At 50.9% G+C, this 15,289-nt stretch overlaps 1 protein-coding gene across 4 annotated transcripts in view; it reads left to right on the forward strand.

Annotated features, from left to right (window-relative positions):
- Positions 1 to 439: 439 nt before the first annotated feature.
- LIPG (lipase G, endothelial type) overlaps positions 440 to 15,289 on the forward strand; it is a 70,612-nt gene continuing 55,762 nt past the window's right edge. For 2 of the 4 annotated variants that reach the window (XM_070361470.1, XM_070361471.1), the window contains exons 1-4: positions 2,021 to 2,411; positions 7,472 to 7,653; positions 9,289 to 9,468; positions 11,382 to 11,493. In XM_070361470.1, the coding sequence (XP_070217571.1) occupies positions 2,315 to 2,411; positions 7,472 to 7,653; positions 9,289 to 9,468; positions 11,382 to 11,493 (571 nt within the window). In that variant the 5' untranslated portion in view covers positions 2,021 to 2,314. Of the gene's footprint in view, positions 1,043 to 2,020; positions 2,412 to 7,471; positions 7,654 to 9,288; positions 9,469 to 11,381; positions 11,494 to 15,289 lie in introns of those variants that run through there. The other 2 variants (XM_070361472.1, XM_005886710.3) reach the window with 2 other exon arrangements.

The raw sequence follows: 15,289 nt of genomic DNA on the forward strand, positions 1-15,289 counted from the left end.
TGCTTCTACAGCCTGTTCCTCTGACTCAATTTTCCCATCTGTAGAATGGAGATGATACCTGACTTACGTCTGTATAGTTTGCCAGTGAAGAAGGGGAGTGTTAAGAAGAGGGGGAAAAGATATCTGGGAGCTCCATTTACTCATGACCAGTGAGGTTTACACTGAAAAATAGAGCCGGCCTGCCTCTTGTTAATGAATTCTAGCACAGGACGGACGAAGCCCGCTTCGGCGCTGGCAACTGGAGTGACAGACGGAACGAGGATAAGTCGGAACAGGACCGGCTGCTCCAGACTGGTTTCCCCACACAGATCTCCCAGGCGGGGGCGCAGACACCGGCGAGGAAGGGGCGCCGGGCTGCTCGGGCGGTTTTCCTCTCTGCGGGCGGGAGCTGGACTGGTTCCAGGCCTCCGCGGGCTTGCTGCTGCTGCTGCTAAGTCGCTTCAGTCGTGTCCGACTCTGTGCGACCCCATAGACGGCAGCCCACCAGGCTCCGCCGTCCCTGGGATTCTCCAGTCAAGAGTACTGGAGTGGGGTGCCATTGCCTTCTCTGCTCCGCGGGGTTACTTGCGGTCAAAGGTGCAGTCTGGCTGGAAGCAGGCGGATGGTGGTGCGCAGGCGGACGGCGGTGCGCAGACGGCCGTAGCGCTTTCTCTCTCCTGCCTCCTCCGCGTTCCCGAGGGCTGTGGAGGCGCAGCCGCTCCGGAGTCGTCCTGGCCGCCCGCGGCCGAAGGCCCCGGGCTCAGCCCCCGACCCCTGCCCCAGATGCAGGCTCAGGGGCGCGGTCGCCGCCCTCGGTCCCGGGGTTCCGGGCGCGGAGCTGGAGCCGGCACCCGCGGGAGGAGCAGGGACGCGCGCAATGAAGGGAAGAAGAGGAGGGCAAAATGATGACGGAGAGGAAGAAGCTGCTTCATTCCCCTCGATAGGGGGTGGCGCGCCTCCGCCCCGACACTTGGCACTGGTTGCGAGTCTGAGATCCTCAAGCCTGGCTCATTGTTTCCTTAGGAGAGTGTCGCCTGGCGTCCCTCTAGCCCTCCAGCCCCAGGTATGAGAGCGCCTACCACGCGGCACCGCACCCAGCGCTGTTTGTATTATCCTGTGTGTGTGTGTTAGTCGCTCAGTCGTGTCCAACTCTTTGCGACCCCATGGACTGTAGCCCACCAGGCTCCTCCGTCCATGGGATTCTCCAGGCAAGAATACTGGAGAGGGTTGCCATGCCCTTTTCCAGGGGATCTTTCCAGACCCAGGGATCGAACCCTGGTCTCCCACATTGAGGGCAGATTCTTTACCAGCTGAGCCACCAGGGAAGCTCAAATGGTATTATCCTGGATCTTTTAATTTCTGCAACATCCTAACCGACAGGAGCTGTTACCACCGGTGTACGGGGGAGGAAGGAACGGCTTTGGGGTAGTTGCGTGGCTTGCCCTGAGTTCTGTAGCTAGTGGCGAAGCGAGCACTCCAAGAGGGGCCCGCAGCCTTTTAACTCTGCCGGGTTATTGTCGGATTACGCGGTCTACACCTGTCACGGGCCTCGCTCGCAGCAGGAAAGGGAGTAAAGAAGGACCACAGGGTGACCAGGTGTCTTTTCTCCATTCGGACCGTTGGCCCGGGGCGAGGAGAGAGCACTGCGCGCGCGCGCGCGGATGGCTTTGCGCCTTGAAGAGGACAACCTTCCTTCTCCAGGGATCGCGATCGCGGAGGGAGCAGGGCTATGGGGCAACGACTCCCCTGGAGCTGCAGGGGGTGGCAGAGAATCTAGGGTCCGGGAATGGACACTGGGAAAAAGTAGGGTGGTGACAGCGCGGCTGCCCCCGGAGCCGCCTGGGGAGGAAACAAGCCTGCGCTTGCGGAGTGTCCACGCGGTGGATGTGCGGCGCTTTCATTCAAACTTTGGGGAGTCTTTGGTTCTGGCGTCAGCGAAGATGTGACCAATCAGAGTCCGGGAACTAGAATAAATTATGCAAATCACCATCTGGCGATGGATCAGATGACTCCCAATACTTTTAAAAAGTACCTCGCCGGGAGCTCACTGGGTGACAGTGGCGAGCCCTGGCTTCCTGGGCAGGCGGCACGAGAGAGGGCAGATCTGGTTCTGGTTCAAGCCCCTTCACATTCCCCCCACCACCCCGCGGCTGAGTTTAGCTGAGTTTTCATCTTCCACCTTCTCCACCTTCAGCTAAGGCCACCGTTCTCTCTGGTGGAGAGAGGGCTTCCCACTGGGGGTCTTACAGGCTTGGACCGCTGGAAACTTCGAGAGGTGTTTTTTGTCTTTTTGAAAGTCCCATTTTGGAGAAGGGGGTGCGGGGAGGTGGTAAGGATGAGAAACACCGTTCTTCAGCTCTGCCTGTGGAGCGCCTATTGTTGCTTTGCCACGGGAGACCCCACACCCCTTGGCCCAGAGGGACGGCTGCAAGGTAACGTGGACTTATTTTATTACCACCCCCGGAACTTCTTTTCTGGGCCAGGTGCCCTCTCTCTTGCCCACCCTTCTTCCTCGACCCTGCAGCATCCTCCTTGCTTTCCGCCTGCGCTGTCCACTCTCTCCTCCTAATTAGTCTTGCAGTTCACTTGTTCCTCGGCGCTTCTGACCAGGGCATCCCAGAGCCGGCCGGCTGCCGGGTGCGCTCGCCCGCGCTCGGTCCGGCTCCACCCCTTTGCCGTTAATATGCACTCTTATCGATGCTGTCCAGTCAGCAGAGTTGGCTGCCAGCAGCTCTTTAACCTTGCCCTCTTTGAACCTGCGGGTTTTCGAGGCAAGAAGGTTGTTAGAAAGAGCTCTGTCATCTGGCGCTCTTCTTTTTAATCTCGGCTAGATGCTTTGAAATTTAAGGTGCCAGGGTAGCTGGCTCTGGTTTGAGGAGCGCTTTCGGGGAGGATTTGGTGGGCAATTTGTGCAGAGAACCCCAGGCTGCCAGCCTACTCTTCCTCCTCCCCAACAGTCTTTCCAGCCTTTGCTCCTCCTCTTGCTACCTGTCTTGCTTCCATCTGCCAGCTTTTCTTTTTCAGTCTCTTCTATTGGAGGAAGCATGCCCTGGAGGAGCAAGGGTAGGGTCACCCCACAGGAGTACCAGGTCAATTGGTTAAGCAGAGGAGAGTGGGGAACCCCTGAACCATATCCTATTAGCTCATCTTCTACTATCCTGTTGTTCAATTCAGTTCAGTTCAGTTGCTCAGTTGTGTCTGACTCTTTGCGACTCAATGAACTGAAGATTGGGTCAAATGATGTTGGTCCAAGTTGCTTATGTATGAGCAGCAGGGTTAATCTGAATGAATGGAAAAATTACTTAACACGTTCCCAACTCTAGTATAATTGAACCAGAGTAGGTTTCATCTCTAGTTCCTCTCCTGTAAAATGCTAACATTCCTTTCAACTTCTATGTTCTGTGATTCTAAGTATTTGGGGGTTATTTCCTTCATTCAAAGAAGTCTTTATTTGCCAGGAACCCTTCTAGGAGTGGGGCTTCCCAGGTGGCACAGTGGTAAAGAATCTCCCTGCCAATGCAGGAGCCACAGGAGACATGGGTACCATCCCGGATCAGGAAGATCCCCTGGAGGAGGAAATGACAATCCACTCCAATATTCTTGCCTGGAAAACCCCATGGACAGAGGAGCCTGGTGGGCTACAGTCCATGGGATCCCAAAGAGTCGGACATAACTGAGCACCTGAGCACACAGGCTTTTAGGAGGATATAGCAGTGAACAAAACAAGTGTAAGTCCATACCCCCAGGGATCTTGCATTTCAGTGATGAGAAGACAGCCAGTCAACTACTTAAAACATAGAAATAGTGCTCAGTGTCATGGAGCAAAATAAAGGAGAGGCAGAAGGTACAGAGGGCTGGAGGGAGAAGGTGGTGTAGCGTTAGTCTGTGACCAGACTTCCCTCACTCCTCAGTGAGGAGTGGAGGAGAGGAGAGGATGAGCTTGGGGACATCGGATGAAGAACAATTATGAAGTCCCAGAGGCAGAAGTGATGTGGGCTGGAAGTAGTAGAAATGAGCTAGAGAACTGTGGGGTCAGAGAGAGCCAGGTGCTAAAGTGAACCTTTTGTGTTCACTTTATGTGGGTTTATCCACAAGTCAGTGCTGGGAAGCCAGCAGACCCTCTTTGCCTTTTCCCTAGACTTCCCATCTGGTCTCTATGAGTGGCTATCTGGGTGGAAACTGGGAGATTTTGAATGAATTATGTCCATGGTTCAAATTTCTGCCAGTTGGGGCTTTTGTTCATTAATGACAGAGTTCTGCTCATGTGTATTTAGTTGCATTTTCTGGAACTTTATCCTTTTTACATCTGGTACATTGTCCTCCCCCTTGGCCTCTTCACCACCAACCCCTCTACCACTCTAGTCTCTCTTTCCATGACTCCATTTGTTTGTGTTTTTTTTCTTTCTTTTTAACTCTGGGATAATTAAGCTCCTGGTATGGTCATTTGGTCCATTTTCCCTTGATTTCTGGGTGACTGGACAGTTTGTCTAATTTCCTAGCCTGTTATCAGGGGCGGTATCCTAGATGATTAGAACAGGGCTGCTGCTGCTGCTAAGTTGCTTCAGTCGTATCCGACTCTGTGCGACCCCGTAGATGGCAGCCCACCAGGCTTCTCTGTCCCTGGGATTCTCCAGGCAAGAACACTGGAGTGGGTTGCTCCTCCAAGGGATCTTCTTGACCCTGGGATCGAACCCTTATCTTCTACATTGGCTGGTGAGCTCTTTACAATTAGTGCCACCTGGGAAGCCCTAATGATGACAATCAGATCAGATCAGATCAGATCAGTCACTCAGTTGTGTCTGACTCTTTGCGACCCCATGAATCGCAGCACGCCAGGCCTCCCTGTCCATCACCAACTCCCGGAGTTCACTCAGACTCACGTCCATCGAGTCAGTGATGCCATCCAGCCATCTCATCTTCTGTCATCCCCTTCTCCTCCTGCCCCCAATCCCTCCCAGCATCAGAGTATTTTCCAATGAGTCAACTCTTCACATGAGGTGGCCAAAGTACTGGAGTTTCAGCTTTAGCATCATTCCTTCCAAAGAAATCCCAGGGCTGATCTCCTTCAGAATGGACTGGTTGGATCTCCTTGCAGTCCAAGGGACTCTCAGGAGTCTTCTCCAACACCACAGTTCAAAAGCATCAATTCTTCGGTGCTCAGCCTTCTTCACAGTCCAACACTCACATCCATACATGACCACAGGAAAAACCATAGCCTTGACTAGACGAATCTTTGTTGGCAAAGTAATGTCTCTGCTTTTGAATATGCTATCTAGGTTGGTCATAACTTTCCTTTCAAGGAGTAAGCATCTTTTAATTTCATGGCTGCAGTCACCATCTGCAGTGATTTTGGAGCCCCCAAAAATAAAGTCTGACACTGTTTCCACTGTTTCCCCATCTATTTCCCATGAAGTGATGGGACCAGATGCCATGATCTTCGTCTTCTGAATGTTGAGCTTTAAGCCAACTTTTTCACTCTCCTCTTTCACTTTCATCAAGAGGCTTTTGAGTTCCTCTTCACTTTCTGCCATAAGGGTGGTGTCATCTGCATATCTGAGGTTATTGATATTTCTCCTGGCAATCTTGATTCCAGTTTGTGTTTCTTCCAATCCAGCTTTTCTCATGATGTACTCTGCATATAAGTTAAATAAGCAGGGTGACAATATACAGCCTTGACGAACTCCTTTTCCTATTTGGAACCAGTCTGTTGTTTCATGTCCAGTTCTAACTGTTGCTTCCTGACCTGCATACAGATTTCTCAAGAGGCAGGTCAGGTGGTCTGATATTCCCATCTCTTTCAGAATTTTCCACAGTTTATTGTGATCCACACAGTCAAAGGCTTTGGCATAGTCAAGAAAGCAGAAATATATGTTTTTCTGGAACTCTCTTGCTTTTTCAGTGATCCTGCGGATGTTTGCAATTTGATCTCTGGTTCCTCTGCCTTTTCTAAAATCAGCTTGAACATCACGAAGTTCACGGTTCACATATTGCTGAAGCCTGGCTTGGAGAATTTTGAACATTACTTTACTAGCGTGTGAGATGAGTGCAATTGTGTGGTAGTTTGAGCATTCTTTGGAATTGCCTTTCTTAGGGATTGGAATGAAAACTGACCTTTTCCAGTCCTGTGGCCACTGCTGAGTTTTCCAAATTTGCAATACCTAGTGTTAAAAGGTCTTGGGACCATCAGTAACATGGGCTGTATTTTGAAGTAGGGCCATCTCCTAGATAGTGCTGTGTGTGTGTGTACACGTGGAGCTGAAAGGAGAGGATTTGCTGCTCTTACAAGCATCTCTATGGCTTCGATAATTTATTTAATAAGGTAAAAAAGTGTCTGGCACCTGTCTGGTACTGCAGGAAGCACTGAGGGTGCATGAGGTGTTTGGGGTAAGTGCCAGAATTGACATGGGAGCAGTAGGGAAGCCCAGTGTTTAAAAGGTCAAAGTTCCTTACCTCCAATTCCAAAATCTTTCAAAACTGAAAAATTTGACTGGTAACTTGTTTGGTAGCAAGACCTGGCCTTATCTAACCTGAATTCTTACACAATTGGCATCCAAAAGTGACCTGAACCAACAAGATGGTCTTTAAAATCTTTTTCTTTTTCTTCACCCTTGAGTATGAGTAGTCATGTATTTCCTTACAGAAATGTTATTGGTGTGTTTGATGAATGAGGAATGCCCCAAACCGTGTGTGTATATATATATATATATATGTATATATATATATATATATACACATCATAATACCTGTTTAAAATCTGAAAATTTCTGAATTCTGAAATACAAGTCTGTGTGAAAGTGTAGTTGCCCAGTCATGTCTGCCTCTTTGAGACCCCATGGACTGTAGCCCACCAGGCTCCTCTGTCCATGAGATTTTCCAAGCAAGAGTACTGGAAAGGGTTGCCATTTCCTTCTCCAGGAATGCAAGTGGTCCCAAGCATTTCAAGAGAAGACTTGAGGACCCGTTCTCTGAAATTAGTAACTTGAGGGAAGGAAAGAGAGCTCATTTGGATTAGAAAGAAGGAAGAAAGGTAAGGGAGACTTATTTACTTCAGATTCACAGTCATTGATGTGTGTGTTTGTGTGTGTTAGTCACTCAGTCCTGTCCGACTCTTTGCGACCCGTTGACCATAACCTGCCAGGCTCCTCCTCCATGGGATTCTCCAGGCAAGAATGCTGGAGTGGGTTGCCATGCCCTCCTCCAGAGGCTTTTCTCAACCCAGGGATGGAACCCTGGTCTCCTGCATTGTGGAGACCCTCTGGGCCACAGTAGGAAGCCCTACAGTAGTTGATACAAGTGACTAATTAACACTTAAATATTGGTGAGGTGTGCCTTTGCAACTCTTCTGTGAGATGAGATGGAAACATTCAGCAGATGTAAAAGCTGAAACCCAGAGGGGTTAAGTAATTTGCTCAAGAGTGAACTAGAACTGGACCCCAGATCTCTCACCACCCAGGCCTGCTAGTTATCCGTACGCTCTGTCCTTTCTCCCCAGGTGAGTTCGACAAATCCAGGGTGGTACCGACTGCTGCCAAACCCCCTGTGAGATTTAACCTCCGCACCTCAGAGGACCCAGAGGATGAAGGATGCGATCTCTCCCTTGGCCACAGCCAGCCCTTAGAGGACTGTGGCTTCAACGTGACAGCCAAAACCTTTTTCATCATTCACGGATGGACGGTGAGCCCGGGGGGAGGTAGCTTTCCAGCTCTACATGGGATTTGGTCTCCTTTGTTTTGGTCAATTAAAAAGCATACTGGTGCTTCCAGATTCCGCTCTTTCTCCCCCTCTTTTCTTGTGGGCTGCTTGTATTTCAGACAGCTGTGAAGAATGTAACGGGCACTTCGCTGAGGGGGCAATCTGGACTCCAGCAGGGTGGCATTTAATGCTGGCACGCAGTGGGCTTTCAGAAAGTGGCTCTCCTGAGGGCAGTAGCCCAGCTCCACTGGCTCTTAAGGGACCCTCTAATTACACTTAATTACATTGGTCAACCACTGCCTCACGGGGGCCATCCCTTTGCGAGAGCTCAGCTGAACTGAAGCAAGTCGACTGGCTCAGAGAGTCTGTGATGAGCCAGCTGGCCCGGCTGGCCAGCCCTGGTTGGCACGGTGCCCTCCTGTTTGCATAGAGATGGTTCCATTTAAAGGCACTGGAGTCTTTCTATGCCCTCGCTGAGCCATTCACATCGAAAAGCCCATAACAAACTTGAACAAAAAAAGGGCTTTAATGCTCGGCCTCAGAAGCTTTGGACCAGCGAGGGATTTATCCATTCATCTAATGGCAGTCTGTAGGAAAATGGCACTGTTAAGTGAGCAGGTTTCTGCCTGGGCTAATTGGGAGGGGACGTTCCTCCCCTTAATGATGAGAAATTCATACCCGTTACATGCTTGCTGGGTCTTTAGGTCTATTACCAACTGTTGGGGTCAGGCCTGGCTAGGGGGTGTTATACAGGCACCTATGTACCGAATGCAACGGAAGGGATCATTAAGGGCCTGTCTGCCCATCCTCACCTCACAGCCTATGATTAGAATCATGCGTTTGGATCTTTTAAAGGCCCCCCCCCCGTACTGCCTGCAACTGACGAATGCATTCCAGAAAGTTCTTTTGTAATCTGTTTGGAACTTGGAACAGCAGTTTCCCTTAGAAGCAAGATTGTAAATGGCCTTTGGGTTCCCAGGCCAGGCACAGGAAATCTATTTATCTAATAATGCACTCATGGATAGGTTTACAACTGGACCTAGTCACCATTTACACTTTGTTTCTGTGGGAAAATGTGCTCTGAGTTCTAATTTGGGATTCCAGCAACAGATCTTCCCTCCTCTAAGGTCAAGAGGGATGGCAGAGATGGGTTGTGGGAAGGGGTCATTTGTTAACTCGGCATTTGCCTAAGAGACAGAATCTCTTTGCATCTCTGAGAAAGAAACCAATTCTCCAGGACAGCCCTTCTCAGCTGCTTTTGAATGCTGGACCAGGTCACTTACTTGCCTGACTGTGACAGGGCTAACCTCAGGTCGGCATGGCCACCAGCATGTATCTCCTAGCAGCCCTATTGGTCAGTGGGGCAGCAACACAGGACACCAGCTCGGACATTTTCGATGGGAAAAACTGGAGACGTCATCAAGGGCAATGGAAGACACTCACCCACATAGCAATCCTGACTGTGGCTGGCCCCGCTCATGGGCAAGTGTTGGCCTGGGGGACCAATGTGAATGTTCCATGGCTGTGGGAGAGGGTCACGGAACTGAATTCCATATTCACTGGTATTTTTCAAACCCAGAAAAAGATTTTTTTTTTAAAGTCCTGTTTTCTCTGCAGATGAGTGGCATGTTTGAAAACTGGCTGTACAAACTGGTGTCAGCCCTGCAGACAAGAGAGAAAGGAGCCAACGTCGTGGTGGTGGACTGGCTCCCACTGGCTCACCAGCTTTACGTAGATGCGGTCAATAACACAAGGGGTGTGGGTCACAGCATCGCACAGATGCTCGACTGGCTTCAGGTAACAATGGGACTGAAGGGAATCATCTCCTTTTCTGAGAAGGATCTTGAATCCGAACCCTTTTAGGAAACAAAGATCAGATTATTACAGTGAACCAAGAATATCTTTAAGAATCAAATTTTTACTGAATTAAGTATCGCTTAAAATATTTTGGAAGCTGGAACTTTTAGAAAGCTTTCTAATTATTGATTCATTTCTGGATTTTTCCTGTTACTTTACTTGTAGGAAGAAAATTTGCCATCTGGGTCATTACTTGCTGATGCCTTCAGAAGCTTGTAATCTTTAAAACATTTTTAAAAATTAATTAATTTCGGCTGTGCTGGGTCTTCATCGCTGCACGTGCTTTCTCTAGTTGCAGAGAGCGGGGGCCAGTCTCCAGTTGCGGTGCACAGGCTTCTTATTGTGGTGGCTTCTCCTGTGAGGGCTTCCCTGATGGCTCAGTGGTAAAGAATCTGCCTGCGAGGCAGCAGACGTGGGTTCGATCCCTGGGTGGGGAAGATCCCTCTGAGGAAGAAATGACTACCCACTCCAGTTTTATCGCCTGGGAAATCCCATGGACAGAGTGTCAGGTTTCAGCAGTTGCAGCACATGGGCTCAGTAGCTGCAGTTCCCAGACTCTAGAGCACAGGCTCAATAGTTGTGGCACATGGGTTTAGTGACTCCGAGGCATGCGGGATCTTCCCAAATCAGGGATGGAACCTGGGTCTCCTGCATTGGCAGGTGGAATCTTTACCATTGAGCCACCAGGGAAGCCCAAAAGCATGTAATCTTAAATACCTACTGATGTCTGCTCTTATTCTGAAGGGTGGCTGGGCTGAGGGTGGGGAGGGTTGGTTCAAACAAATGCAGCCTAATGCCTTGCATAAAACATATGTGGAAAACAGATCTTGAGGTCTTACATTTACTTTTATAGGTTAATGATTTGCCCAGGCTCAGTGGACTTAATGGGAGGCAGGGGTACACTGGCAAAGTGACTCAATTATCTGGGCAATTCTAACCTGGCCTTCCTTTAGAAGCCCATAAATCTGATGAATTGTGGTAAAATTCTGGTCAGGATTCTCACATAGTCCTCAGTCCTCTGCCTAGGTTGCTTAGTTGAGCTTGGTTCCTGAGCCATGGGGTCAAATCCGCCCTCACCCTCATCACCGAGTACCTTCCCTATCAAGGTCTGATGCTTCGACTCTGGGATCCCAGACAGGCTGGCGACGAGGAGATGGGCAGCTCCTGGGCCTAAGAGAATGGGCAGGGAGCACCCTGCTGCAGACCGTGTCTGGCACTTGGTCTCCAGTGCGTCCGGTGGCTTTGACCTCTGCACTGCTACCCCTCCCCACCTCAGACACTGCTAGAAACGTGTAGGGGAAGGGCTCTCATGGCTCAGTTGGTAAAGAATCTGCCTGCAGTGCAGGAGACCCCAGTTTGATTCCTGGGTTGGGAAGATCTGATGGAGAAGTGATAGGCTACTCAATCCCGTATTCTTGGGCTTCCCTTGTGGCTCAGCTGTTAATCCGCCTGCAATGTGGGAGACCTGGGTTTGATCCCTGGGTTGTTAAGATCCCCTGGAGAAGGGAAAGGCTACCGACTCCAGTATTCTGGCCTGGAGAATTCCATGGACTGTATAGGCCATGGGGTCACAAAGAGTCTGACACAACTGAGCGACTATCACTTTCACTTTCAGGTATGCAGCTTCTAGTCACAATCTGCACCCTGTCCCCGTTGCGGGGTGACTGAAGTGCCACCAAGCCCTTTCCACCTCCCCTTTCCTGGCTGTGTCCCATCCATGCTGCCCTGCCAGCACTACCAGCCACCTCTGGGCTCCCTGTCCCCTCCCTGACATGACTGACTGGTTGAATTGCTGTCCACCTGTGGGCTCAGGACCACGCTCCTCACTCCTTCCCTTCTGTGACTTCCTGCAGGGTAAGGAGGACTTTTCTCTCGGGAATGTTCACTTGATTGGCTACAGCCTCGGAGCTCACGTGGCTGGGTATGCGGGCAACTTCGTGAAAGGCACGGTGGGCAGAATCACGGGTAAGCGTGGCTCCTTCTCTCAGGGCTGCTCCCGGGGCTCCCTCTCAGAGCCCTTGGAAAACAGAACTTGTGCAGGACTTCAATATATGAAGCAGATGGAAGGATGTTCTGGTTAAAGCTGGGTATCTGTGGTTAGTGTTAAGTTTGTTATTTGAGCCTCCTCCTTCTCGGGAGGAATCTCTGGGTCCCCGAGCACCAGGGAGCATGCTTGGAAAACCACTGGTTTAGTGCAAAAGATGAGGAAGCACCCAGACAGCTAAAGAGACTCAAGGGCAGCCCTGGGGTAAAGCCTGCCTGCAAGCTTCTGGCGCTCACTTTCAGTCTCTGCTGTCATGCTCCAGGAGCTCAAGGGAAGGAATGAGTAGTGTGGGTTGTGGTTTGAATTCTTCTCCGACTTCTATTTCATTCACCAACAGCCTCTTTCCAGTATTTGATTGGTGTTACTTATTAGTGATAAGGACCTGTTTAAAATGTGTGGTTAAACTTTGTCCTTAAAGAGACCTTTCTGATAGTGGTACCCAGGTTGGCAATAGAAAGTTGAATTTTCCATCTTATTGATTTTTTTTTAAAGTGAAAGTGAGTTTATTTAGAGAGAGATACACACTCCATAGGCAGAATTGGTAATCTTCTGATGTGAGAAGTTTGATTGAAATATTTACATCATCTAGTGATTGGAGAAGGCAATGGCACCCCGCTCCAGTACTTTTGCCTGGAAGATCCCATGGACGGAAGAGCCTGGAAGGCTGCAGTCCATGGGGTCGATGAGGGTCGGACACGACTGAGCGACTTCACTTTCACTTTTCACTTTCATGCATTGGAGAAGGAAATGGCAACCCACTCCAGTGTTCTTGCCTGGAGAATCCCAGGGATGCGCGAGCCTGGTGGGCTGCCGTCTATGGGGTCGCACAGAGTCGGACACGACTGAAGTGACTTAGCAGTAGCAGTAGTGATTGGGAAAAGTGGGAAGGACTCTTTCCCATTCAGGGGCCCCTGAAACAAACACAGAGCTTCCTCTAGGAGAAAGTCAGAGGCAAATTTGTTGCCCTGAATTTTTGTCCTCCTGCCAGCATTCTTTTGCTAATTTTCCCTCCCTGCTTTGCGCACACCTCCAACATGTTAAGGGCCCAACTGGTCACCTAGAAGGAAAGAGTTAATCGTTTCCTTCCTGGTAATGTGTATTCATTTTGAAACAGGACTCAGGTAGAAGGGAGTCCTTAGCTAAAGAAAGCTGAGTAAAGGTAGAGTTTCAACAGGCCAGCGGGGTAGATTTGAAACTATATAGAGGGACTTCCCTGGTGGTCCAGCGGCTAAGACTGTACCCCATGCAGGGGGCATGGGTCCGATCCCTGGTCAGGGAACCAGATCCTGCATGCTGCAACGAAGACCCGGTGCAGTCACATTTGTGAGGTTTAGTTGCCCTCCTCAAATCATTGTCCCTGGGCTTAAGTCTAATGAGTGCGTGCGTGTGCGTGCCCGCACACACACACACACACACACTCCTTTCGATCCAACTGTTTGATCCAGCATAACTTGGGAGCTTCACTTTTGTTTATCAAGTCAGCGGGGCCTGCACTGTCCAACGGGCAGTGTGGCTACACGTGACTACTCAGTAACCCCTGGCTGGAGCAAAGCCCATGGGCCTCGAGTGTCTCTGGGTTCTATTGTCTGCGCTCCTCCTCCTCGCCCCCAGGAGAGGCCGGGTGTTGTGGAGCTGGGCCGGCTGTGCGCAAAGGCAGCATACACAGTCCCTTCCAGGGCGCCAGGGCCAGTGTCCTTGGCAACGGAGACGGACGGCAGATCCTCCCTCTCCCTGTCTCTGAATCTGAAGTGGGATGGGGCTCGTTGGAGCCTTCCGGTTCCTTCCCGCTGCCTGTCTGGGTGGGAGCTGCTGAGATGCGGGCTTGGGCAGAATGCTGATCAGTGCTCTGGGCCGTCTGCGGGGAGCGTGGGGGCCAGCTTGTCCAGAGCGCGGCCCCTTCTCTGCAGACTCTCCGCGGAGCGGGGCCCCGGGGCGAACATGACAAGAAGGAGTAGCCTCTGTCCAGTTGCCAGGCAGCACCTCAGGGGCGTTTGGCTGACCTGACGCATGTTGCTGTGCATGTCTGATGGGGGAGGCCTGTGCCCTCTCCTCACCCCTCAGACTTCCCATGGGCCTGGGAACTGGGCGGTCCTGACTGGCAAGAGGACCAGAGACGGCAGCTTGTATGGCGTCCAGAGGCCAGGGAGGCCACTGCGCAGAGGCCAGTAGGGGTCCTTAGCCTGGGCCTGCAGGGGGTACCTGAACCCCAGTCTTGCTTGGATCAGAGATCTGTGGACTTGGGGTCTGCTGGAGTTTTACCCTCTTAGGCTTCTGAGGGAATTCCCTGATCCACTAGGGAAGGGGTCATATGTTTCTAATTGTACTTACATTTTGTTACTTATAAAGAAAGAAGCAAGCAGATTTGTTCATTCAAGAACTAAGTGTCCACCCTGCAGGCTGCGGGCTAGATAGACCTAATGTCAAGTACTCAGTGTGTGACCGGTACTTTGTGCCATCTGTAAGCACACAGCATCCAGGCCAAAGAATTCTCTGGGCTTCATTTTACAGATGGAAACTAGGACTCAGGGCTTAAATCACAGGCCCGGTATTTAACACCCTGATAGCAGAGCTGGGTCCAGACCCAGGCCGTTGGACCTGCACCTCACCACTGGGCCATGCTGCTGGCCTCCTGCTGGGAGGGAAGTAGGAGCTGTGACAGTTTCCTGCCAGGCCAGGAGGCAGAGGCTTTCCTGGGTGTTGTGTGCGTGCACAAGAGTGTGTGTGCATACGCATGCAGGTGTGTATTCCATTTGCTGGACAGGACACCTTTGGGGGAGTCTGACTGAATGGAAGGAGGGGTGCTTCTCCATCCTCTCTTTCTGGACTGGATGCATTCACCCTGTCCTTCCTAGTTAAGTAAATTGTGCAAATTTCCCGTGGGGTTTGTGGGCCTTGGCTACGTGTCAGGCAGGGTCAGCCTGGGGAGGCGAAGGCTCAGCCTGCCAGCCAGCCGGCCTTTCGAGAAGCCCTGTCAGCCAGCGGCATTCCTCCGGCCCAGCTTGGTTTCCATGGCGCTGACTGTCTGGTGGAGACTTTTGTTCACTGATGCAAGAGCTCCCCTCTTATTGGCTGCAAAGCAAAATGCTTCTCTTCTTTCTTTTTTTCTTCAGGGCACATGGTGAGAGGCAGGGAGAGGCCACCTGTGTCAGTACTGGGTCCGCTCAGTTGCTAAAAAGAGTCATCGAGGGCTTCTCAGGGAGGCCACTGCTTTTGTGCTGTCTTTCTTTTAGGTCCTGCGCTAGAGGGGAGCCCCCAGGCAGCCTGGGCTCTCTTTCTGCCTCTGTCATTCATTCATTTTTCTAAACTTCTCTTGGAAACTATGTAGAGTTTCAGTTATTACCAGTTCTCATGAGTAGTGAGTTCCACAGGTTTGCTATCCACTCTGAACAACAGCTCTGCCTTTCGTTTCTCCTAAAATCACCCTCCACAAACCTCACTACGTCTTCCCGGTTCCAGTGCGCTGGGGTCTGGGGAACAGGGTTCTATTACCCATCTCCTACTTTCACAGCTCTATTCTCGGTCGTTTTCCTCCCTACCTTGCTCTTTCTAGATCCAGGCGTCTGAGCCTCAGCACTGTTCACGTTTGGGGCCAGAAAGCGCTTGTGTGGGAGCTGACCTGTGTATTGTAGGATGTTTATCGGCATCCTTGGCCTCTACTCACTAGATGCCAGCAGCTTCTTCTTGCCCTTTTCTCAACTGTGACAACCAAAGATGCCT

The sequence above is a fragment of the Bos mutus genome, chromosome 24 (genome assembly GCF_027580195.1).
Source record: "Bos mutus isolate GX-2022 chromosome 24, NWIPB_WYAK_1.1, whole genome shotgun sequence".
NCBI lineage: Eukaryota > Metazoa > Chordata > Mammalia > Artiodactyla > Bovidae > Bos > Bos mutus.